Source organism: Myxocyprinus asiaticus, chromosome 23 (assembly GCF_019703515.2).
Source record: "Myxocyprinus asiaticus isolate MX2 ecotype Aquarium Trade chromosome 23, UBuf_Myxa_2, whole genome shotgun sequence".
In the NCBI taxonomy this organism is placed as follows: Eukaryota; Metazoa; Chordata; class Actinopteri; order Cypriniformes; family Catostomidae; genus Myxocyprinus; species Myxocyprinus asiaticus.
The window spans coordinates 45496677-45523383 of record NC_059366.1 but is presented as its reverse complement, the minus strand read 5'-3'; the positions used below and the strand labels follow the sequence as shown (position 1 = coordinate 45523383).

The window sequence follows — 26707 nt, the reverse complement described above, 5'->3', positions numbered from 1 at the left end:
CAATGGCTGACTGCAATAATAGTGGCATTTTAAGCACCCAGAAGAGGAGTGACACCATATTCATCTGCAGTGTGAACGTGGCCTTTGTGTCTACATCTGCCATTTCCCTGCCGTGTATACAAGAGGCTTTGGGGCTGGTTTTAAAACCCCTCTTGCTTTCATTAGACACATTTCTGCATGTTTTCAATTGCTCGACCCAGACTGATTCAATAGATAGTGGGGATTTGAGACTGTCATTCCAATCCAAAACCTAGCAAGCTGCCTGCGTAGACTGCAAAGGCTGTTCCGACATGACTATGCTGCCTTCTAAAGTGGGTTACCTACCTTAAAATGCTGTTTAAGTAGTCAGTTAACAAGTTTTGGGAACAGAGCCCCATATTATTTTTATTCACTTTAAAATGTTCAAATTGATCTTGATGTTTCATGACCCTCTAGAGACTAAGGTCTTTGTGTTGAAGCCAGAGTAATATTCCTGCCAAAAATTAACTGAGCTGTCCTGTCACCAGGAGAAATATAAATTTGTCAATCTCTCTCTCTCTCTTACTGATTGCTGCTGTTTCAAAAATGAAAGCAGGAGAAAGTAAATCAAGACGAATAAAAATAAAAACACATTAAAGGCCTGTACACTTCAAGAACTGAGCGAAAAAGCTAAACAAATAAAAACACAAAAGGTTGGTTTACACAAAGAATGAAATAAAAAAAGCCCACAGCCAAAAAAAACAAAAAAAACATGTTTTAGACAATATTTTTTGTACGTATTGTGTCAGTTTCCTGGTGAAATGAACACTAGGGGCACTACAATAACAATGACTTTTACTCACTTTCATTCAAATCACGAGTAAAACGGCAGATTATCAGTTTATAAACACTTACTTTTCACTCTGTTCCTCACACAATGCTATCTTAAGACATCTAAACACTTTTACTCTAGCGTATGGCTCATTTTAAGTCATTTTAACTACATTCACAAGCTTGTTTAAATGTGATTAAATTGCACAGTAGCTCAACTGATAGAGCGTTGCACTTGTGATGTAAAGGAGCGGGGTACAAGTCCTGAAGAGCACACGAGTCGACACGTAAGCCCAAAGTGTCATAGAAGCACCACAAAATGACGTGGTTGTGTAAATACCTAATGACATGGTTGTGCTTTTTCTGACACTATTGGTTAGGTTTAGGTTTAAGGTTTAGGGTTGGGAGGTCGGTTTTGTTGATTTAAAACTCAATAGAGCATTAACCCTAAATCTCATCTGTTTGGGAGAACATTTAACTCGCTTTTAGCGCCACACAGTGGACATTTCACTTCTGAACTGCCACGAAACGTGTAAGGAACCACGTGATGTCATTTTGCAGAAACGACGGCAAAGTAATGTAGTTTTAATGGGATCATGCTGAAATTCATGAATAGGTCCATATACGAATTCGGAGGCAATGTTTGAATTGGTATACTAGCTTACTTCTTACTGAATTATACAGTACACAGTATATTAACTTATATACCGGATACTATTTACTGCCAACTATTTTGATAAAATAATTTGTGAAACAGAATACAATGCAGCATGATACATTGTTGCAAAGTGACCTCATTACATTGCAGAAATAATACGATACAAATACAATTTTAATCCAATTTTGTGTAAAAAAATAAAAAATAAAAAATAAAATGATTGCCAGTCTGATTAAATAATGAATAAAACATTACATTATTTTACTTTTTTTTATTAGGCACTGGAAGATATTGCAAAGAGCAAAAACAAATGTTAAAACTGTTTCTTGAAAACACCACTGTTTTTACATCAAATGTTGAAGGCAGATCAGGTTTTAAAAACATAATGTATTGCCACTTACACAGTACTTACTTACTATTGTGAACTGTCCTCAATTTGAACTTTCCAGATTCACAGAAACCACAGGAACTTTTCATAAACTGTCTGTAAGAGCCAGAGAGCTTAGAAATAAACAAATGTATGAATCCCACAGTCTAACGCACTTTTATTGCCTCATCTAAACACAAACTGCGATTTCTTCCATGCTTTAGACAGAGCTTCAGTTGTGTAATTGTAGTCCAGTGAGGATATAACTGAATATAATGAGACATTGTTCTTGTTTTATCCATTTTACAGGCTACTATATAGAAACAATTAAATATCAACAGGGAAAATGCAGCAGACCAGAGCAATCAAACAGAAACAGTGTTGATTAAACTCTCCATTTCCTATATCTGGAGTTTGTTAAAATGTTCACAGCACACTTTACAAGAAAATGCTTGTGATAATTTGCGAGCATATGTCTTGCATAAGTGTTTTATGTGGAAGCATTTCATTAATTACTCTATAATGTGAACATATGCATCTGCAAATATTTGTGTGCCGATAAGTGTGTTCTTCTGTTAAAGTCTCACAATATGTTCTATAGATGAAATTAGTTAAATATTGGGAAATTGTCTTAAAATGACATTTAATCACCAAAACCTGTATGACTTTCTTCCCTGGAACACAAAAGGAGATGTTAGGCAGAATGTTACGGACTGACAGCCTCATTTTCTAATAAGCAAAAATGTGCAGCAGCAACATTTGTCAAGATTTTCTCCTCTTGTGTTTCATGGAAGAAAGAAACTCATGCAGGTTTGAAATGACACAAATTTACATATTTGGCAGAACTGTCATTTAAAGGAACATTCTGGGTTAAATAAACGCTGAATGCTGTTAAATACAACAGAATAGAATTTGGGAAAAAAATTATGCTTACAGTTCAGTCATGACAACTCTCTGAAAGATTTAGCATGTGAATGTGTGTATGAGCTATTGATAGGATATTGGTCTTGGCGGACTAGATCTGCTCCACTGCTGCTGCTGCAGAGCAAGTACGGAGACTTGCCACTCCTATAAAATACACATTGAGCATGTATGACATGCTGCTGCACAAATAGACATTACAAAACTAAACCCCCCACCCAAGCAGATCTATCGCCAAGACTTATGTACTGCTGCTGCTCCGAAGAGCCATGTGCACCGAGTGTATGCTAGCTAGGTATGCTTTGGCCACTGACTGAATGGCATAACACTAATCAACTAAATTTCTGTGTGTGCCTCGGCCTGCTAAGCCGAATAGCTTAAATGGCTAGTGACCTCACTTATAATTAGTACCTGAGCCAGGAAAGCCCAGAGATTATTGAACTACTGACTCAGACTAGCTATGTGTGGATTTGTTTAATCTAATAATTAGTTATTTGTGCCAGCCAGATTTGGCTAAGGCTTACCTTGTTAAAGACACACTTCTGTGTGCAATGGCCAAAAGCAGACCTTATTGTACAAGCTGATATAAGGAAAGCCCCAGCAACCACCTGAGAAAATAACATTTTCTGAGGAAAAACTCTCGCAGCACACTGCAGTGAAACCAGCTTATCTGCAAAACTGAGCAATTTAAATGTTAAGCAAAAAGAGAGACTCAAGTTGATTGGCTACCCGATCACAAGCCAGAGGACCAGTCAGATTACACCATGCGAGCCGATTGGCTAACAGATAATAAGTCAAAGATCCTTTTAGCTTGTGCATCATAAAGTTTCATGGCTGAACTTTGGTTGTTTGTGAACTTACAAAGGTTGCCACAATGACTTCCATCGTAAGTGCATTTCTGTCAAAGTTTTGTATTTTGCTTGATTAAGTCTTGTATATTTTGACTAAAATTATTTTTTGTTGTATGTTCCAGTTTACAGCTAATTCGCCCATTTAGACAGGAAGAGACCATCTGACCGACTTGAAAAGTGACCATTCATAGTTCGATATGGTTTAAAATGTTCCCACATACCACAAAAATCTCAGTTGCCTCCGCGTCTGAGCCCATCAATCCGCGCATCTTATCACATGGCTTGTTGAGCGCATTACCACGGAGACATAGCGCTATTCTCCGCGGCATCCTCGCACAATTCACCACACGCCCAGCCGAGAGCGAACCACATTATTGCGACCACAAGGAGGTTACCCCAAGTGACTCTACCCTCCCTAGCAACCGGGCCAATTTGGTTGCCTAGGAGAACCGACTGGAGTCACTCAGCACGCCCTGGATTCAAACTCACGACTCCAGGTGTGGTAGCCAGCGTCAATACTCGCTGAGCTACACAGCCCCCCCGCCCCAAGCATCTTTTAAACTAGATACATTTACATATTTGCCAAATTTGAAAATAAATAAATAAAATAAATTCAAGGGAAAACAAGTTTTTGTTTTTTTTTGCAGCCACGTTGGCTAGTAGTCTTTTTTACAGTAAATACCTAAATAAATTGGGTTAAATTTCTCTGAAAACAAGACATAATATTTTACATGTTATGTTGCTTCAAGCAAATGTATCTTGCTTTAAGGATCTTTTAGATAGCCTACTTTTTAATTCAAAACAAGACAAAACTTCAGTTTTGCGGTGTATGATGAGATGAAATGAGTCAACATGTTTGAAACAACATCTGTCAGAAACGCTGAACTCTTCGCCTCAAGAACAGTACTCTACACATATCACACACTTCTGATTATAAATGGTTTTGAAGGGTTGACGTTGCTTCTAAAATAAGGTGACATTTCTTGTAGCACTAGACAGATGACACAATAGCCACTGATGTCTAAAAATATCTGAGCAACCCAAGAGAATTCACAACATGACATCATCTTTAGAATGATTCACATTATATTGGCACGATTGGACGTGAGGTTGACTATCCTGCGGTTCCTTTGAGTGATGACAGAAAATGTCAAGCCAAAGAGTCATTTATTATGAAATTATTTTGCCGTTATGCTCAATTTCTAAAGACATTACTAACATGTCATTTAACTGACATTGTTATCCAAAGTGGCACACGGTGACATTTTTGCATGACTAATCAAACCAAACCTGAAGTATCTAAATAAAGGGCACAATAGTCATAATCCTTTGCAGGATTTAAACCTACAACTTTCAGGTATTATCTTTAAAATCATCATGAAATGGCATTTGAAAACCCATTTTACTTCCATAAAGCAAAGTACTGTGTTTCAGAGTGTAGCGGGATATTTAACAAGAAAACAACACAAACAATAAAAAACAAACAATGGTTTTCTTTCTTGTACAGGTTTCCCACCTTTTGTGATCAATGAAATTTCATGACTTTTCCATGACCTTTTCAGACGTTTTGAATTGGGGCATACAGATTTTTTTTTATTATTATTTGATTCAGAGCAATTCACTATTGAATCTTTCAGATCGTTGTGACCTTTCCATTCACTCAAAAGGACGATTCGCTCACAAATCAGAAATCACTATAGTATGTAAGCTAGTTGTACTCTATATAAAAGAGCAAAATCTACCTGATGAGATGATTTTAAGCAGAGGAAAACTAGAAAAATGACCTTTTTCATGATTTTTAAGATTTTGATCTTTCACTTGTCCAGGCTTTAAAATCACAATTTTAAAGGGGTCATGACATACTCTTTTTTTTAAATAATTGTATTATCTTCCCTGAGGTCCACCTATGTCAGTAAAGGTTTTTTTTTTTTTTTTTTTTTTTTTTTTTTATTACCAAAACAGTCATAATTTAATAATATATGATCATTTTCCACCCTGTCTCCGGCCCTCTGTCTGAAACGCTCGGTTTTAAGCTATCTGGCCCTTTAAGACTTCAGTGTAAACGCCCACTGTTCTGATTGGCTAACTTCATGCAGTCCCTCAAATACAGTCATATTTGAAACTCAGTCAGAAGAAAATGACCAAGCTTCACATTATAATTTATAAAACTACATTTCATGGTTAACACATAACATAAACCCAACACATTTCATCTGAATGAATAAAAATGTTCCCTCAAGCACAGCAACTATAAACAGTCATGACATTTGAGACATTTGTGAATGAAACTGTTTACTCACGGGTCTGGTAGTGTTTAACTGCCCCATCCTTCAATAACAGTTCCTTTGCAAAGCTTGAATCATATTGTGATGGTTCACAAGCAGTCCACACCGATATGAGCCCAAAAACACAGACAATCCACACTGAAATGTTCTGAATACGCAAATATAATGCAGTTCATGGTGACCTGGGGTGCTTCAACAGACCAAAGCAGAGATGCTGGTCTTCACATCTCACACTTCCGTGTTTGTTTACACATAGAACGGCATGTGTTTCTCCCAGTCATTTGCAGCAGCAGAATAAGACGAGTTTTTAAAAGTTTCGCTTGTACCGCTCTTGAAATGCAGCTCACATTGCCGGAAACGCATCAAAATGATCAAAGACGTCCATCAAGTGCATGTTTACAAAAGACCAACAAATAAATATAGCACAGATGGGTGCAAAAACGGTCCAGGATGCCTTCAAAACAGCAAGAAACAGTGCAGCTGAATGAAACACAATGGAGGTCTCCTTTTTAGAGTTATAACTTGACATAGCATCTTTTAAAAGAGCATGCATGATAACAGTCAAAGCCGTTCATCTAGACTAGAAAAACATTTAAATCCAGATAGTCATTTGAAGGTGTCCTGTGTAAGTATACTTTGCTGTAGATGAATCTCTCATGACCCGCCCATCTCTCTGCTCTTCACCTGTGACTCAGCAGTGAGCACCAGTGGGCGGGGCGAAGGGTACAATGATGAAAAATAGCCATTGATATCTTGCTGAAGAGGCAGTCATATGCAGATGTGTTTGGTTCTTGTGATGTCACAAGTCCCACAAATTCCAAACGAGATGTTTCTAAAGCCTGGTTTAAATAAGTGCTCTTTTTCTAGTAAGAAGGAAGATTTCAATTCTGAAACTTACAGTATGTTTTTATAGTACAATGACCTCTTATATGTCAAAAGATCAATGACAATTTTGTTCCTCATGTCATGACCCCTTTAAAATTCTATGAAATTCTTTGGTTTTTCATGACCGTGGGAAGCCTGCTTGTATTTTATCTGTCAAAATGACAGACATCATTTTAAATGATCCATCAATGTTTTCAAAAGTAGCATACAGATTTCAGGTTTACTTGTGCATCACTGAACATGTGCGTTCTTGCACCGATTGCATTTAATAAGCCAACAACTTGTGTGGTCATGTTAACGTATTAAACGGCACTCATTTATCAGTGTGAGGTCATAATGGCTTATGAATAAACTGATCAACACGGGTAGATTTTTGCCCATTATGCCAATTCCGCATTGACCTTTACTAGTGTTTTTATTGGCTTGTCCAATGTACGCACATGTTGTGCGCATGCCTCTTCATGGTCTGACGCTAAAAGTGAAGAGAGAGAATAACACGACTGTTTTAAATGTAAACACACATTTCTTGCTTTTTCAGATATTTTAAAGCTGATTTTTGGGAGTTATCAGTGTATTGGTGTGCATGTTAATGGGCTCAGTGAGAGCAGTCACTCAAAAAAAAAAAAAAAACATTTTAGCCTATTTTTAAGATGTACACATTTCAATTTCATAACAAAATTGCATCAAATTGAAATGTGTTATTTTAAACAAAATTAAATTAAAATTATTTGAAAAAAAAAACAGTTTTCTATTTTATTTTGTTAAAGATTACTAAATTAAATTTAATAAAATTTGGTTTTGTTATTAAAATGCATAAATCTAAAAATTTTCTGAGTGATCAGTAGAAATCATACTCCAGCTCATGTTAGCTCCTTAAATATGCCTTTTTTCCCATAAAATCTATAGTTTTACCTGAATATTATTATTATTATTATTATTATTAAGTTCTGCATAAATTTAGCTGCAGGTTTTATGCAATAAACACTTTTTACCCTGAGCAGCTCTGGCAATTAAAAACAGTCAAAAGCTTGAAAGCATTTTCCCTGTTCGCACTCACACTTGAGTTCACACCAGAAGGCACATACAAACGCTCTCACCGGCTTTCAAACAAACTCCTGACCTGCCGCAACACCTCACCTTGAGCGGCGTAAAACCTTTTCAACAAATGCAGAGCTAATGCAAAAAAGCATGCAAGCTATTCAAAAGCTCATTCGTGATCATTCGGAATCAGGACAGCCATATATCAAAGCCATGAGATTCGAGCAGGTGTTTGAGCACCTGACCTTGTGTGCTGAAGTAATAAAGGCCATTGAGTCTAGACCGCGAGGAGGAGTGCCGGTCCTTGGTGGCTCATTGTTTATGGGCTGCCGTTTGTTATCTGCGCTGTTATCTCCTGGATGCTTCAGTAATCACTCAAAAAGCTACAAAGAAGCAACAGTCACCTCTGTTATGACCCCTGAGATAGCAGCACCGATTCCCACCTGACAGAACATTCCAGAGCTCTCCAAGACAAATAATGACTTGAAGTTCCTTTCGAGGAAATAGGTGGCAAGAAGGGCTAGTGTATATATGTGGGTGTTTCTTCAACTTCGGGCCACTTCATGTCCCGAGGTAAATTTTCATCAAAACAAACAGATTTCAACTTTTTTTCTTTTTGTTATATGAACGTCTCATTAAAACTGAACTGCAAACTTTTTGGTACTTTTCAAATGTCTTTTATGTACAGATTTGACTGTTTTACCCTTGTCCCAGACCAATACTGAAATTACAATCCTTTAGAAAACAAATTATTACATATATTAGGGGTGGCCAATATACCGGTTAAATCGATATACTGGTAGAAATGTGTCAGCCGGTAGAAATTCCTACCACGGTTATGCAAAGTGTGCTTCAATCAGATGTTGCATTTCAAATAATCATAATATTATATACTGTATATTTTTCATAGTATTTTTATCTGTCATTAGTCACTTTGGCATTATTTTTTAATTTTTTGTATATTCTTGGTCTTCATTATTTACCTGAAGTTTTTGAATCACTTCAAATATTGTGATATTGTTATCGACCAAAAATTTCAAGAATATTGCTATATCAATTTTTGCTTATATCCCCAACCCCTAATATTTATGAAAATCTAAACAAAGAGTGAAATATACATAAAACATTCCAATATTTGTTGTGTGAAAATTATTTATAATTAAAATAATAATAATTACTTGTCCCACAAACAATTTTGCCCTTAATAAAGTTTTTTTTAAAGTTAGTGTACTTGTTAACCAAGTGAACAAAAGTGTCAGTGAAGAACATGAAATATGACACAAAACAAAGAAAAATCAAGGGAAATATCACTCGTGAGCAGAAGATTTATTAGAGGTTAACCGATTATGGATTCCGACTCTTCAGTGGCCTCGTTGGAATACCCAAACCCGAGCCCATGCAGGTCGGTTGAGTTCGTCTTTCAACAGAGGCAACGTTGGATCACGCTGGGGCTCTGCCTGTACTGTGCCAAACCCGAACACTTTTCCAACGCATGTTCGGTAAAATCACCAGTAGAGATGAATGGAAGACGGCTTTTAACAACCCTACAGGGCATTTTGAGTATTTAGTCATGCCTTTTGGCTTGACGAATACCCCGGCTGTCCTCCAGACTTTGATGACTGATATGTTGAGGGATATGGTAAATCGGTTGTTTTCGTGTATCTGGACAACACACTGATCTTCTCTCAGTCTCTCCAGGAACATACCCAGCATGTCCGCCAGGTTCTCCACAGACTCCTCGAGAACCAGCTGTACGTCAAAGTGGAGAAGTGTCAGTTCCATGCATTGTCTGTTCTGTTCCTGGGGTTTGTAATCTCCTCTGAGGGGATTCGTGTGGATCCTGGCAAGGTAAGGTCCAAAGTTATTGGCCAATCCCAGATTCCCGCAAAGCCCTGAAGAGGTTTTTAGGATTCTGCAATTTTTATAATTTTTATTGCTTTATTAAGAACTACAGCCAGGTTGCTGCACCTTTGACGGATCTTACCTCCATTAAGAAACCATTTCAGTGGTCGGCCCTATCCCAAGCAGCTTTTGACAAGCTTAAATTATTGTTAACCTCTGCGCCTATTCTTGTGTTTCCCAGCACTAGTCTTGTCTCGTGGTGGAGGTGGATATGTCAGAGGTGGGCGTCGGAGCGGTCCTTTCACAGAAGTCTCCTCATGATGGATTGATACACCCTTGTGCTTTTTTTCTCATCATTTTTCACAGACAAAGCGGAACTATGACATCGGCAACCGAGAGCTTTTGGCGATTAAGCTGGCCTTGGACGAGTGGCACCACTGGTTGGAGGGAGCCAAGGAACCATTTGTGGTCTGGACTGACCACAGAAATTTGGAGTATATTCAGTCCGCTAAAAGATTAAACTCTTGACAGGCCCGTTGGCCACTCTTCTTTGGATGATTCGATTTTACCATCTTGTACTGTCCTGGCTCCAAGAACGTTAAGACTGATGCCCTCTCTCACATTTTTCCTGGACCCGAGCACCCGGTCTGTCCCGAGGCCATCGATCCACCCATTCGGGTGGTAGTGGCGGTCTCGTAGGAGATTGAGACCCGGGTCAAGAGAGTGCTTAGTATGGTACCCATCCACAGGGGATGTCTGGAAGGTCTGTTGTTTGTCACCCATCCTCCAGTCATCTGTCATTCGGGAGTCAGATGCACGTTGGCGCTGGTGTGAGGTTCTGGTGGCCAACGATGACGAGGGGTGTCCGTCGATTCGTGTCAGCCTGCACAGTCTGTGCTCAAAATAAATCCTCCAGTTGCCCACCTTCTGGCCTCCTCCACCCCCTCCCTATCCCGTCCCTGGTCCTACATTGCACTTGATTTTGTTCCCGGCCTTCTCCATTCCCTGGGCAGTACCGTGGCGTTAATGGTGGTAGACCATTTTTCCAAGGCTGCCCACTTTATCCCCCTCCACAAACTCCCCTCAGCCCAGGAGACAGCGGTCACTGTCATGGACCACGTCTTCCGAATCCATGGCCTCCCGGTGTATGTGGTTTCCAACAGGGATCCGCAGTTTGTCTCTCACTTCTGGAGAGATTTTTGCCTACTTTAAAAAAATAATTACTCAAGTAGAAGTAAAAGTGCTAACATAAATAATTACTTGAGTAAGAGAAATAAAGTGTCCAATTAAAAGAGTACTCAATTAGTGAGTAACTCGTTACTTTCACAAATGATATAATGGACATTAACTCCATTCACTTTCCATTACATAATACACATTTAACATGTATTACAGAATTATTATTATTATTATTATAAATGGAAATTCAGTCATCATTAACCATTATGTTGTTCCAAACCCGTATGACTTTCTTTCTTCCATGCAACACAATAAGGATATATTAGACAGAATGTTTGCCTGAGTCACTATTTACTTTCAGTGAATGTGTTATTTTTTTTTTATTACATTTTGAAAGTGAATGGTGACTGAGACTGTCAGTCCCTAACATTGTCTAAAATTTTTTGGGTTCCACGGAATACAGAAGGTCACATGGGTTTGGAACAACATGAGGGTAGGGAAATGATGATGGTATATTAAACTATGGCTGAGCTATCACTTTAAAGGGGTAGTTCACCAAAAATGAAAATTCTCTCATTTACTCACCCTCATGCCATTCCAGATGTGTATTACTTCCTTTCTTCTGCAGAACACAAATTAAGATTTTTAAGATTTTCTGTAGGTCAGTACAATGCAAGTGAATGGGTGCCAAAATTGTTATGCTCCAAAAAGCAAATGCAGGCACCATAAAAGTAATCCATACAACTCCAGTGATTAAATCCATATCTTCAGAAATAATATGATAGGTATGGGTGAGAAACAGATCAATATTTAAGTCATTTTTTGCTAGACGTTCATCTCCCAGCCCAGCAGGGGACGATATGCAGAGAAGAATGTGTAATCACCAAAAACAATGTGAAAGTGATCTGTTTCTCATCCACACCTATCATATCACTTCTGAAGATATGGACTTAACCACTGGAGTCTTATGGATTACTTTTATGCCTACTTATATGATTTTTGGAGCTTTAAAATACTGGCATCCATTCACTTTCATTGTATGGACCAAAAGATCTGAGAAATTCTTCTAAAAATCTTAATTTGTGTTCTGCAGAAGAAAGTAAGTCATACACATCTGGGATGGCATCAGGGTGAGTGAATGATAAGAGAATTTTCATTTTTGGGTGAACTATCTCTTTAAGGGCTCTTGTCAGATGTGGACGAACATGTCAATAAGAAGAGAGGTATGGAAACCTTTCTAGTAATTATTACGGTGGAAATGTGAACAATGTCCCACAGGGACACTATATATAATGCTGAAATATAAACCAAAGCAAGGTCATGTTTTATTAATGCCTACTTTTGCTATTTCATAGCTTTTAGTTCTTTGTTAAGTGTAGTTACAGTTTTCAGTGTCGAAAGAATTTAGATCATTAGTTATGTACACAGTACTGCTGCTCCCTAAACGCAGCGTACGCAGCCTGCATAGGGCACCACGCACAGAAATGCTGTCTGTTCACGCTCCAGTTGTTAAGAAAGCGATCGGCAAAGCAAAAGACATTTACACTTAACGTGGATTTTTACATGAATTTATACTGTTAATCAGCCCGAAGTAGCTGCGATAGTTTACAGTACACCCACGAGCGCGTGGGGTAAATGTGTAAATACTGCTTATGACATGCGGGATGCAGGACAAAGCGCACTGATATATTTGCTGCAGATATAAAAATGTACACTTAAAAACTGATGTCACAAGAGCCCATATTTATAGAATCACCCTGAAAATGACTATCACCATGTCACAGAAAAGCCCGCATTATCAATAGAGCCACAACTTACCTCAGTGTGCTGCCTTAAGTTGGAGCTGCAATTTAATCTTGAAATATCCGCATGTCTTGGTGTTAAATAGAGGCATTGCATGACAAAACTATTCTTTTTTCACTGCGCTGAGCAAAGAAAGTGTTTCACTTAGTTAGAAGAGCAAGATGCTGCAGCAGTGATGGACTCATCTTGAGTGACAATCTGTGACAGCAGAGCGCACCTCTGTGTGAACTTCTGCTGTCATAAAAGTCCCATTCAATAATCTCTCAATAAATTATGCATTAATTAAAATTAAACCCAGTAATGTAACGACAGGAACGAAGTAAAAGTATAAAAATTTCATTCGAAATTACTTGAGTGAGAGTAAAAAGTACTCACTTTTAAACCTACTCTAAAAGTAATTTTTCCCCCAAAAAAGTTACTCAAGTAAATGTAACAGAGTAAATGTAGCACGTTACTACCCACCTCAGCCTCTCACATGTGTAAATTTAGTGCAATGTGTGTGTGTGTGTGTGTGTGTGTGTGTGTGTGTGTATACTCAACGGTTCCGTAGTATAATGTCAGACAAAATTAAACCATATTCCCTTGCTCTCCACATTCTCTCTCCTTATGGAAAACTGTCATTTCCAAAATCTCTCTCTCTCACACACACACACACACAAGTACACACTAGTACATGTGTCACACAACCATCACACCAGCTGGGAATGTTCAAAAGTGTGTCTCCCAAAAGCCCAAAGCAATTGCCCTGTTATTGTCCATTTAAACGACACTTGGGTGTCTCTATGTGTGTGTGTTCAGTTCCAAAACCTGGTGAATTGCCTACAGACAGCATTTTAAGGCATCATATGTGCATTTCCAATGCAAAAGCTGTTTCAGAAAACTATAAATCAATTAATAGTCTTAATAGTAATCTAATTCAACCGGACTATTTCACCCAATATCCAAATGTGATGAGGAGGAGGGCGTGGCCGGGCTGTGAGGCTGCCTGGCCGGTGCTGAATCAGCTGATCAGCGGGAGAACTAGATAAAGGGAAGCCGGAGATCCCAGTTAGAGAGTGAGAGAGGGACGCACGCGGCCGCGCTGCATGCATGTCCGTGTCCTTATTTTTTATGTTGTATTAAGTTCATTTATATCATTAAAGTTTATGTTGACTGTTCAGCCGGTTCCCGCCTCCTACTTGCCCATTGTTTACCTGTTACAGTGGTGCAGAAACCCGGAAGGGAGGAGGGATGCGCTGTCGTGGAGTCCTCACTAGCTGCCATCCACCCAAAGGAGCAGCCGCAGCTGTCTGCCTGGGGACGGAAGGGTCGTTGCCGGCCGCCGAGAGCTGGAGAAACCGCTGACGTCTGCTGAGAAGGGAAGGTGTGGTTCCATCAACCAGGTGTTGGAGGGCTCGCTGCCATCCACCGGGGGAGGAGCGAGCTGTCGTCTGCCAGAGGGGAGGAGCGGCGTGTCAGGAACTGGTGTGCAAGTTTTCTCTCTCTCTCCTCTCTCTATCTGTGTGTCTCTCGCTCGCCCTTCCCCTCTCCCAACGCCTCCCCTCATCTCTCCCCCAGGTTCACAGGAGGCGGGGTGGACCACCAGCTGACAGAACGGTCGGAAGGGCAACATCTCCCATCCAGAGATGGGGGTGGGGGTTAGTCAGACCGGTGGTGCCCCGGCCTGAATCGGGCACGGCCAGGTCGTGAGGGTGCACAGCTCTGATCTATCAGCCTATTGGCTGAAGTATTTGTGTATTGGGACTAAATGTCACAATTAGAATACAGCAGAGTTTAAAGCTGGTCTGCTGATAGGTCAGTTTGAAGGTATCTGGTCTTTTTATGGTCACACGGTCAAGGAAGGGATAAAAGAGGATTGTAACATATGCTCTGGGCTCTTTTCTCTTCTCTCTTCTTGTCTCTGACTCTTCTCTATGGGCTCTGCCTTTGGGTGACCAAATTACAGGCCTTAAAGCAAAACTCAAGCTTTCAGTAGCTGCCTTCACACTGTCAGGCCAAATGAGAGCATGCTAGTGCATGCCTGGGCCAGTTGAGTTCCCACTGTCACTTCCGGAGCATAATTGTGCCTCTTCTGGGCTTCCTCGGAGCCAATGGCCTTTGGCAGGCCGATTGCCGTTGAGCAAAGAAGGTCAACTGGGGATTGAGGTGCGGTCAATGTCAGAGGCAGAGTTTAGCGAGATACTCATGCTATGTTCCAATTAAGTCAGATGTGGGATATTCCTACTTAAATTCTCAGATCTCAGACCATAAAGGAATTCCATAACCATATGCTCAGAAAATGATGTTAAAACAACCAAAACTGCAACGTTCCCATTGGCATAACCTCCTGAGACCCCAGCGTGACTGCAGTGTGCATTTTCCATTTCCCTTTTTGATTTTTAACTAGTAGCAACAAGCAAAAAAATAATATTCATCATTTGAAAATAAATAATAAAAACATAATCTGCAGCCTGAAACTGAACTTTTGGTCAGATTTTTGGAGTAAATGTAGTTATATGCATAGGAAAGCTCTATTTCCCTATTTAATGAATGACTTAACCTCCAGTGTGCCATCTGTCTGCACTGGTCTCAGAACAGTTTGAAATGCACCTTATTTTCATCCTAACTCCATATTTACATTTATGCATTTGGCAGACACTTTTATCCAAAGCAACTTACAGTGCCCTTATTACAGGGACAATCCCACTGGAGTAATCCCCCTGGAGTTAAGTGCCTTGCTCTAGGACACAACAGTGGTGGCTGTGGGGATTGAACCAACAACCTTTTGCTTACCAGTTCAGTGCTTTAGTCCACTACGCCACCACCACTCCACATAAAACCTCTGAAAACAAAAATGTTCAGCTTTTGGATGAATACATTTATTCTCAATGTGAAAATGCACAGTAAATATATAGGAATGCATTTACTACTGTTAAATAGAACCATAGTGATAACAATATAAAATATAACAAACATTTGTTGTAATTTATATAACCAAAAATTTCAACTTTTGAGGGAATGCGGTCCTAATTTCCACATATGTGGACTTCATGTTTATCAGCGCGCTGACGTGCAAAAAATTAATGGATTTTTTTTAAAGCGGCATATCAAACGAAACTAGAGATGCTACTCTTTACAACCAAATAGGTTTCAATCAAAAAAACGTACAGAGGTTCCTTACGAGAGGCACTAATATTGGTGGTGCACCCGTAAGAGCGCTTCACGGAAATCAACGTCATGCTGTTGTGTCATGCTGTTGATTTTAATTTATTTAAATTATGTGTTGCGTATAGCGAAGCCAAAATACAATGTCCACATGGTTAACAGGGGTTTGACTGTCACCAGACACGTCTCCTAGAAACCCAACTGATAAACAATGCTGCTACGCTAGCATTTGTGCTACAGGTTTACGATCATCAAAAGAGTTTCATTTACCGTGTTTTGTACACCTGTCTCTGCAAACGTTTATTAAACAAGCTTTAATATCTTGTAATGTAGGAACTTTGACTCATTGATCGATATCACTTAATAAAAGTGAATGTTTATCACTAACATTGTGTGCCGACATCACATTGGAAAAAAATTACTGACACATTACAAATCTGTTAAGACACACAATGAAAAGAGCTGTTCTTTTCAGAACTGTTAAAACTTCACAGTACATGTTCTAAACACTGTTTCCTGGAGAAAGAACAGGGCAGCCGAAGCAGTTAATAGATTTCCTTGAAAGTTCTGCCACTGTGGACACAAAATGAAGCACTTGAATGAAAGCGTGTGGCGTTCAGAATGCGCTGGTTCCCCGTAGGTAACCCCGTGTGATGTATCTTCCACAAAATTGTTTCCCTCTTGGTAAACTGCGTCTTCCTTGGGCAGAGACCGCTGCCCCTGGTCACCGTGGCTGTAGAGCTCCTCTCCCCTCAGGTAGGACCTACCTCGGGACTTTTTCCACATGACATACTTCCGACAAAACTCGGTAAGACCATGTGATGTATTCCCACTCAAATAGCACCCGAACGGGGACAGGGCTAGCCTGTCCCCGTTCGATGCTCATAGGAGCGTTGGGGGAGGTCACGTGTTGGCCTGTTGAGGCACACAGCGGTCTGCCCGTCTCGCACCGCCAGTCCATGTAACACAGTTCAGTTAGTTGTGGCGTTTCGTATAGGGACCCCTAGTGTCACTACATCGACACAATGTCGAGTGAGTGACAGATAGGGAACGTCCTGGTTACTTTCATATCCTCCGTTCCCTGATGGCGGGAACGAGACGTTGTGTCCCTCTTGCCACAACACTGAACTACCCGCTGAAATGGCCGGGACCTTGTCTCGGCTCCTCAGCACAAAACCTGAATGAGTGGTTGCAAGCCAGCAATATTCCCGTATGTCCCGGGGAGTGGCATGCAAATTCCACTGGCCAATTCCCATTGCCCTTTTCTCAAAAATCAGAGGTGTTTGGGGCTCCCAAGAGTGACCCCTAGTGTCACTATATCGACACAATTTCTCGTTCCCTCCATCAGGGAACAGAGGTTACGAAAGTAACCAGGACGTTTATTTAATGCAATGATGTTCATCAATTTTTATGTGTGGCTTAAGTGTCCAAATAATAAATACTAATTGGGCCACTGTATGTATGTGTGCGTATGCGTGTGTGTGTGTGTGTGTGTGTGTGTGTGTGTGTGTGTGTATGTGTGTGTGTGTGTGTAGAGCTGCTGTGTCCTCTACTGTACAGCTGAAGGTGGATGATAATTAATATGTGTTCTGGGGTTTGATGAATGACGACGTTGGAGGATTTCATCAGCGGCAGACACAACAGTTTCCTCCCCAAAGAGGAGGACCACCCAACCCCACCAACACCTCCAAAAACAGCCCCCTCACTTTAGAGGTGAACACAGAGTCTTTCGGAGTGTCTCAATGTCAAACTTACACGTCTAAATGTCTTTTTCCAAAACACTTTACAAAGAGGTTAAATGTGTTAATTAGTTAACACAATAGTTAAACAGATAGTTCACCCAAATTTTTTTATTTTGACATCATTTACTCGGCCTCATGTTGTTCCATATCCATATGACTTTCTTTTCTTCTGTGAAACACAGAAGGAGATGTTTGTCAGAATGTTCAGTCTCAGTCACTATTCACTTTCCTTGTCTGAAAAAAGATGCAATGAAACTGAATGGTGACTGAGGCTAAGATGCCTAACATCTGCCTAACATCTGCTTAGAGTTCAACAGAAGAAAGAACGTCATACGTCAGTCTTTCAAGTATAAAATCGGGTTTGTAAATAATAAAAAATATACATATATTATCATTAAATACATTTAATATAATACATATATTTAATATATTAAAGGTTACATTTATTTACTATTTAATTAATGTTATTTATTTTTTTATTTGACAATTTGTAATAGTGTTTAGACTATTTTCCTTAATTTTAATTTGGTGATGAATTAACTATTTATTAATCTTGGTTAATGCTATTTTTACATACACCTTTCTAACATTAAAAGTCATATGCTAACATTAGTTAATGCATTATGAACTATTATGAGCTAATAATGAACATTAGTATATTTATAAATTAACATTAACCAAGAAAAATAAATGCTGTATTAAATTATTGTTTGTTCAAGATAACAAATGCATTAAATAATCTCTTAATATCCTGTGATGAAATTACTCTTAATATGTGATTTATTTTCTTTTATCTTAACTGCATATGTGTGCGTGTGTGTGTGTGTGTGTGTGTGTGTGTGTGTGTGTGTGCGCACACGTTTATCTAGGTGTGTGTTTTCTGTACTAAGGTAATTAGTCAAAGCCAGGTATGAGTGTGTGATTAATCGATTTGTGGTATGCAGACTTTAAAGGGATAGTTCACCCAAAAATTTAAATTCTCTCATCATTTACTCACCCTCATAATATCTCAGGTGTGTATGACAATGGTGCATTTGTGTGCTTATCCTGGATGTCTCAACCGACAGGAAAACGTAAGATTACGTCTGTTACATGGAAACGCGTATACATCACACGAGAGACCACGTGATCTCCATCCTCTTGTGAAGCTTACCTGAAGTGTTGGATTATAGTTAAAAAATACCTTTTTTGGACCAAAAGTGATCGTATTGCTTTAGAAGACATCAGTTTAACCGCTGGGGTCATATCAATTATGTTTATGCTGATTGTCTGTTATTTTTGGAGCTTCAAAGGTCAAATCACCATCCGCTTGCATTTTAAGGACCTACTGAGCTGAGATCGTTTTATGTATTTCTTTAAGTGTTCTGCAGAAGAAAGAAAGTCATACACGCCTGGGATATCATGAGGGTGAGTAAATGATGACAGAATTTAAATATTTGGATGAACTATCCCTTTAAGGCCAGGTTTCATGGTTGCAGGGTGGTGGACGTGTCTGTTCTATGATAAAACAAAATTAATATTCCTTCATTTGCCAAAAACATCATTTATGCACCCATCAGGGGGAAAGGCTGCAGTCATATACACACTTAACGAGGCATAAGGCAAAAGCTTATCAAATTAATTGTTGATGCATTTATATAGGCTTTTGTTGTGTTTCTTTCATCATTTACTATGGTAAACAGGATTTTACAGTCGTCAAAATAGCACAACAAGCAACAGTACAGTGCATTAGAAATAGTGATGCTTGCTCAAGGTTTTCTCAGAACGAACTTCACTTGTCTGAGAAATATTTGCAGTTACTTTTTAAGTGGCTTAAAGGTCATTTTTAACCCTAGGTAATCACAATTAAAAGAAGTGTCAGAAAACTTCATTTTGTCTTCATTTTGAAAGCTAAATCTCTTGTTACAATATACACTATATTGCCAAAAGTATTCGCTCATCTGCCTTTAGACGCATATGAACTTAAGTGACATCCCATTCTTAATCCATAGGGTTTAATATGACGTCGGCCCACCCTTTGCAGCTATAACAGCTTCAACTCTTCTTGGAAGGCTTTCCACAAGGTTTAGGAGTGTGTTTATGGAAATTTTTGACCATTCTTCCAGAAGCGCATTTGTGAGGTCAGACACTGATGTTGGACGAGAAGGCCTGTCTCACAGTCTTCGCTCTAATTCATCCCAAAGGTGCTCTATCGGGTTGAGGTCAGGACTCTGTGCAGGCCAGTCAAGTTCTTCCACACCAAACTCGCTCATCCATGTCTTTATGGACCTTGCTTTGTGCACTGGTGCGCAGTCATGTTGGAACAGGAAGGGGCCATCCCCAAACTGTTCCCACAAAGTTGGGAGCATGGAATTGTCCAAAATCTCTTGGTATGCTGAAGCATTCAGAGTTCCTTTCACTGGAACTAAGGGGCCAAGCCCAGCTCCTGAAAAACAAGCCCACACCATAATCCCCCCTCCACCAAACTTCACAGTTGGCACAATGCAGTCAGACAAGTACCGTTCTCCTGGCAACCGCCAAACCCAGATTCGTCCATCAGATTGCCAGATGGAGAAGCGTGATTCGTCACTCCAGAGAACGCGTCTCCACTGCTCTAGAGTCCAGTGGCGGCGTGCTTTACACCACTGCATCCGGCGCTTTGCATTGCACTTGGTGATGTATGGCTTGGATGCAGCTGCTCGGCCATGGAAACCCATTCCATGAAGCTCTCTACGCACTGTTCTTGAGCTAATCTGAAGGCCACATGAACTTTGGAGGTCTGTAGCGATTGACTCTGCAGAAAGTTGGCGACCTCTGCGCACTATGCGCCTCAGTATCCGCTGACCATGCTCTGTCATTTTACGTGGCCTACCACTTCGTGGCTGAGTTGCTGTCATTCCCAATAGCTTCCACTTTGTTATAATACCACTGACAGTTGACTGTGGAATATTTAGTAGCGAGGAAATTTCATGACTGGACTTGTTGCACAGGTGGCATCCTATCACAGTACCACGCTGGAATTCACTGAGCTCCTGAGAGCGGCCCATTCTTTCACAAATGTTTGTAGAAGCAGTCTGCATGCCTAGGTGCTTCATTTTATACACCTGTGGCCACGGAAGTGATCGGAACACCTGAATTCAATTATTTGGATGGGTGAGCGAATACTTTTGGCAATATAGTGTATATACATACATCAGTCACTATGTCAGTATATAATCACATGATAATAAAGCACAAAAAGTAAAAGAAAAAAGTACTTGCATTTAATCTAAGCAAAAACATGATGCTTATAGTGGAATTATAAATTATTTTATTGGAGTACCTGTATTAACTGAGCTTCAGATGTGTGTGCTTGTCATTTATTTACCATTTACACATATCTGTATTGTCATCCATTTCAAATGAATCACCCAAAATGCATCTTAATACCAGGTATAAATGGGGCCTTTGCAAAATGCTTTGCTTGAAAAGTGTGCTTGTGTTTTCTTCTGACAAACTGAATAAAATTGGCTTTGATAACTAATTGTGCTCAATTAATGCCATGACAATTTGTTATTTTTAAAGGAATATTTCGTGTTTAATGCAAGTTCAGCTCAATCGACAGCATTTTTGGCTTCATGTTGATTACCACAAAAGTCAATTTCGACTCTTCTGTCCATTTCTTTAAAAAAAGCCCAAATCTGGGTTACAGAGAGACACTTACAATGGAAGTCAATGGGGGCCAATCAGTAAATGTTAAAATACTCACTGTTTCAAAAGTATAGACACAAGACATAAACACTAAAATGACCGTAAAAACTGATTTAACCAACTTTACAGCTCAAATAATACACAAGTTTTAACAGAATAATTCATTTAAGTGACCTCGATTTTGACTTCTTCTTTTTTTTTTTTTTTTTAAGCATGGTTTCCCGAGTGAAGAGAGTAAAGAGGTTATGTGGTAAAATATTTCTGTCAAATTTTCAAAACATTGACGGATAATTCCAGATGTTGTCTGTTGTTTGACGAATAAAAACAACAAAATACGACAAAAAGAACTTCAACCAAGCATGTCAATTTTTCTGTGGCTTCACAATTTCCTAAAAATATAAATATAATGTTTCGTTACCTAAAAATATTTCTAAAAGTAAGGGGGTAATGCACCAACCACCAACCAATATATCAAATGTAAAAACACAAATTGAATGACATGCATTTATAAAGATAGCAGAGAGAAGAAAACATAAATTTCAGATAAAAATATAGCAAATATTTTGTTGTAAATTTTACAACTTTGACAGATAACAATTATATGTAGTGCAATCTCTGATTGGGATAGAAATGCCAATGGGGAATCAAATAAACTAAAATGTATAAATATTACGGGAAAAAAATGTATTTAGTTCAAATGGATTCAGCTGACAAAAAAGTTTGGAAACCCCTGTTTATAATTGTTTTATGGTAATATGCCACAAATGCCATCGATTAAACTTAACTTGTATCAAACCTGAAATATTCACTTTGTGTCTTCCAATCTAAACCACCGTCTAATAAGCTCAATATAACTAAAACTAACAACAGAGACATGGTTTGGCCTTCAAAAGCGCCACACTCCTCCAGCACCACACGCCAATAAATATTACTGTGCAATCTAAACCTGTTAGTCGATAATTGCCAGCTTATTGAAGCTGTTTCGTCTGTAGTAGAGGCACCGGACGACATTTGCATAAGTGCTGCAATGTAATTGGTATAATCTGATCATGTTCCATTATTACCTCCCCTTAATGACTCCGTTAAGTGACAAAGGCACACACTGGAGATCACTGAACAAAGTTGGTGAGATCAAAAGAACTCAGAGTAACCTTGTCAACTCAAGCTGTCGGATGATTAGCTAGCCCTTGCAGAACCACTACGTCACCCCGTGCTCATACTGGCTCATTTGTCAGAAACAAGACGGCGCACATTTATCCTTCAGAAAGGGGGTGAGAGAGAAAGAGAAGGGTAGAAATAGAATGAAAAAGCCAGAAAATAACTAGCACACTTTTCCAGGATATAATTATCATTATCGCAGTGGTAGCTGCTTTATGTTCTTTCACTTGATTAAGTGTGAGAAGACGTGCCCATCAGGCTTCTAGCACACTTGGGCAGAAGAACAAAAGTAAGACTCAACGAAGTAAAGAAACAGCAGTGGTTTAGCATGAGAGATACTCCATTGATCTTCATTAGTGTGATTAGAGCTTTAATGGGGCTTTCACTGACTCTGTTAGATTGAGCTTCTGACCTTCAGAGTGGACTTCCAGTTGATCAGTGTGCCTGATAAATATTGCAAAAGGGTGGTTTTGTTAGTCTGCATGGAAACAAAATCATGTTTTTGAGGACTATGGCTGATGCAAATTTTTTGGAGGAAAAACAAAAAAAACAATGACAGCTTTGTTTGAGGCATTTAGTTGCAAGTGACATAAGAGTAGAACTGTATGTAACTGTATTGACACATATTGTACTAGGGTTAGGAACCAAGAACCCTCTACGGACATGTTGGAGAAAGAATCGTCATTGGCTACTAAATTTTTGTTTTTACTTGTCAGACTTTTGACGACATGTAAGTGTAATGCAACTGAAAACTGAAAGAGATATTAAACAAACCGAGAACGGGGCATCTTCATATATATATATATATATATATATATATATATATATATATATATATATATATATATACAGTGGTGTGAAAAAGTGTTTGCCCCCTTCCTGATTTCTTATGTTTTTGCATGTTTGTCACACTTAAATGTTTCAGATCATCAAACAAGTTTAAATATGTCAAAGATAACACAAGTAAACACAAAATGCAGTTTTTAAATGAAGGTTGTTATTATTAAGGGAAAACAAAATCCAAACCTACATGGCCCTGTGTGAAAAAGTGATTGCCCCCTAAACCTAATAACTGGTTGGGCCACCCTTAGCAGCAACAACTGCAATCAAGCGTTTGCGATAACTTGCAATGAGTCTTTACAGAGCTGTGGAGGAATTTTAGCCCACTCATCTTTGCAGAATTGTTGTAATTCAGCCACATTGGAGGGTTTTCGAGCATGAACTGCCTTTTTAAGGTCATGCCACAGCATCTCAATAGGATTCAGGTCAGGACTTTGACTAGGCCACTCCAAAGTCTTCATCTTGTTTTTCTTCAGCCATTCAGAGGTGGACTTGCTGGTGTGTTTTGGATCATTGTCCTGCTGCAGAACCCAAGTTTGCTTCAGCTTGAGGTCACGAACAGATGGCTGGACATTCTCCTTCAGGATTTTTTGGTAGACAGCAGAATTCATGGTTCCATTTATCACAGCAAGTCTTCCAGGTCCTGAAGCAGCAAAACAGCCCCAGACCATCACACTACCACCACCATATTTTACTGTTGGTATGATGTTCTTTTTCTGAAATGCGGTGTTACTTTTACGCCAGATGTAAAGGGACACACACCTTCCAAAAAGTTCAACTTTTGTCTCGTCAGTCCACAGAGAATTTTCCCAAAAGTCTTGGGGATCATCAAGATGTTTTCTGGCAAAAATGAGACGAGCCTTAATGTTCTTTTTGCTCAGCAGTGGTTTTCGTCTTGGAACTCTGCCATGCAGGCCATTTTTGCCCAGTCTCTTTCTTATGGTGGAGTCATGAACACTGACCTTAACTGAGGCAAGTGAGGCCTGCAGTTCTTTGGATGTTGTTGTGGGGTCTTTTGTGACCTCTTGGATGAGTCGTCGCTGCGCTCTTGGGGTAATTTTGGTTGGCCGGCCACTCCTGGGAAGGTTCACCACTGTTCCATGTTTTCACCATTTGTGGATAATGGCTCTCACTGTGGTTCTCTGGAGTTCCAAAGCTTTAGAAATGGCTTTATAACCTTTTCCAGACTGATAGATCTCAATTACTTTCTTTCTCATTTGTTCCTGAATTTCTTTGGATCTCGGCATGATGTCTAGTTTTTGAAGATCTTTTGGTCTACTTCACTTTGTCAGGCAGGTCCTATTTAAGTGATTTCTTGATTGAGAACAGGTGTGGCAGTAATCAGGCCTGGGTGTGGCTAGAGAAATTGAACTCAGGTGTGATAAACCACAGTTAAGTTATGTTTTAACAGGTGGGGCAAACACTTTTTCACACAGGGCCATGTAGGTTTGGATTTTGTTTTCCCTTAATAATAACAACCTTCATTTAAAAACTGCATTTTGTGTTTACTTGTGTTATCTTTGACTAATATTTAAACTTGTTTGATGATCTGAAACATTTAAGTGTGACAAACATGCAAAAAAATAAGAAATCAGGAGGGGGGCAAACACTTTTTCACACCACTGTATATATAAATTGCAATTTTTAAATTATAGCCTAATTGTTATGTGTGTAATTCTGTTAATTAATAGGTTCCAACCTTGTAAATATATATATATATATATATATATAGTATTCATTTATATGACTTCATACAAGATAGTATTGTACATTTGATTTTGTATATCACTTTTCATCATTTAAATCACATTTTACCTTTTTTATTATTATTTACAATTTTCATATTCTGTCAATTCATATTATGTCATGAAATTGCATTTTTAATAATGATACAAGCTGTTGCCTTATATATATAATATATATATATATATATTTACAAGGTTGGAACCTAATAATTAACAGAATTACACACATAACAATTAGGCTATAATTTAAAAATTACAATTTATGATTACATTATAAGAATTACAATTTAAGTGCTACTATATCAAAACTACTATGCAAAAATGCAAAAATAAAAAAATGGCCAGACCTTTGCATGGATGCAGCATGAGCCTATTTGTTAAATTATTTAATATTTACAGTGCTTTCTGAAGTTAAAATAATGTGTGATTGTGCCTTTTAAATACTTATGTATTTACACATTTATTACACTTACTACATTTAAATATATATATATATATATATATATATATATATATATATATATATATATATATATATATATATATATATATATGCACTTTTCTGATTTACATTGAGTTTACTTTGATATGAATAACAGCACTAAATTGGAACTGTTTCTTTAAGAGAACGGCAGCTCAGCGAGCAAGTGTTTACGGTTGAATGAGCACAGCGCACATTAACGAGAGAGAAGTTGCAGTTGTTTTTACCTTATCCGTGCAACGTGTTACTAGAAGTAATGTTTATTTTTACCTTTTTAATCACCAATTGACTGTAAACAATCGAAGGGATATTAAAAGAGACATAAAATGTAAATGGGATGCGTGGATCTCATCTTTGGTCGCAAAATACACGGAACGAGCCAAAAGAAAACGTTTACGTGCATAATAAGTTGTGACGAGGAGTAGGGCGGGGCCGGGCCGGGCCATGACTATGTACGCCCGGCCCCCAGTTGGGCTAATCAGCTGAGGAGAGGGATAAGTGCAGCGGGATGCGGCAGTTCGGGAGAGAGAGAGAGCCACACGCAGCTGCCGTGTGTGTATTTGTGTTTGTGTCTTTTTGTTTAAGTTCCTATTAAAATATTACTTTGTTCAGCCGGTTCCCGCTTCCTCCATTCCCATTTCAACCCTGTTACTTAAATATTTACTTACTTGTACACATATGTATTGTACAAGTTCTCAAATTTAAGTCTACAAGCTCTTGAGTTTTGCGACACTTTTACCTTCCAAAAGTCATTTAACAGGGCAGGCGCGTTACTGGTCTGTGTACAGACAGACTGTGGAAAAGTGCAGCCAAATAAGGTCAATTTCCTTCAGAGTGTGCGCTCATGAAACACAACATGTCGTAAAAGACGAGACTGAATCTAGCTTTATAGCAGACAGTTTCTTATTCAGTAAATGGATTTCGGTGCCTTGCCACAACACTACTCAATAACTGGCGGATTAAATCTTAAAGAGCACCTATTATGGTTTTTCAAATATTACCTTTCATGTAGTGTGTTATATAGCTGTTTGTGAATGTAGAAAAGTCTGCAAAGTGCACGACAAATGGAGTTATTGACTCCCAAAAGAAAGAACCGATTCTGAACACCTGAAACGAGTCGTTAGTGATTCCAGACTTACTTCCTGTACTAACCTACGTAATTTGGTAACAAAAACCCCGCCTCTGGTCTTCATTGGCTGCTCGCGAACAGCTTTGACCCGCCCTCAAACACTACACTCAGCGGTAGACCAATCACAACAGACTGGGACATCTGACCAATCAGAGCAGAGTAGGCTCTCTGAATATAGCGC

General features: G+C 39.0%; 2 protein-coding genes across 2 annotated transcripts in view; one reads left to right on the top strand and one right to left on the bottom strand.

The window, feature by feature from the left end:
- LOC127414398 (uncharacterized) overlaps positions 1-20316 on the top strand; it is a 136282-nt gene extending 115966 nt beyond the window's left edge. Inside the window, exon 2 of the mRNA XM_051652407.1 lies at positions 19625-20316. Within this exon, the coding sequence (XP_051508367.1) occupies positions 19625-20207 (583 nt within the window). The 3' untranslated portion in view covers positions 20208-20316. The remainder of the gene's footprint in view (positions 1-19624) is intronic.
- LOC127414375 (DNA nucleotidylexotransferase-like) overlaps positions 1-26707 on the bottom strand; it is a 161334-nt gene that overhangs the window by 34290 nt on the left and 100337 nt on the right. The window lies entirely within an intron of this gene.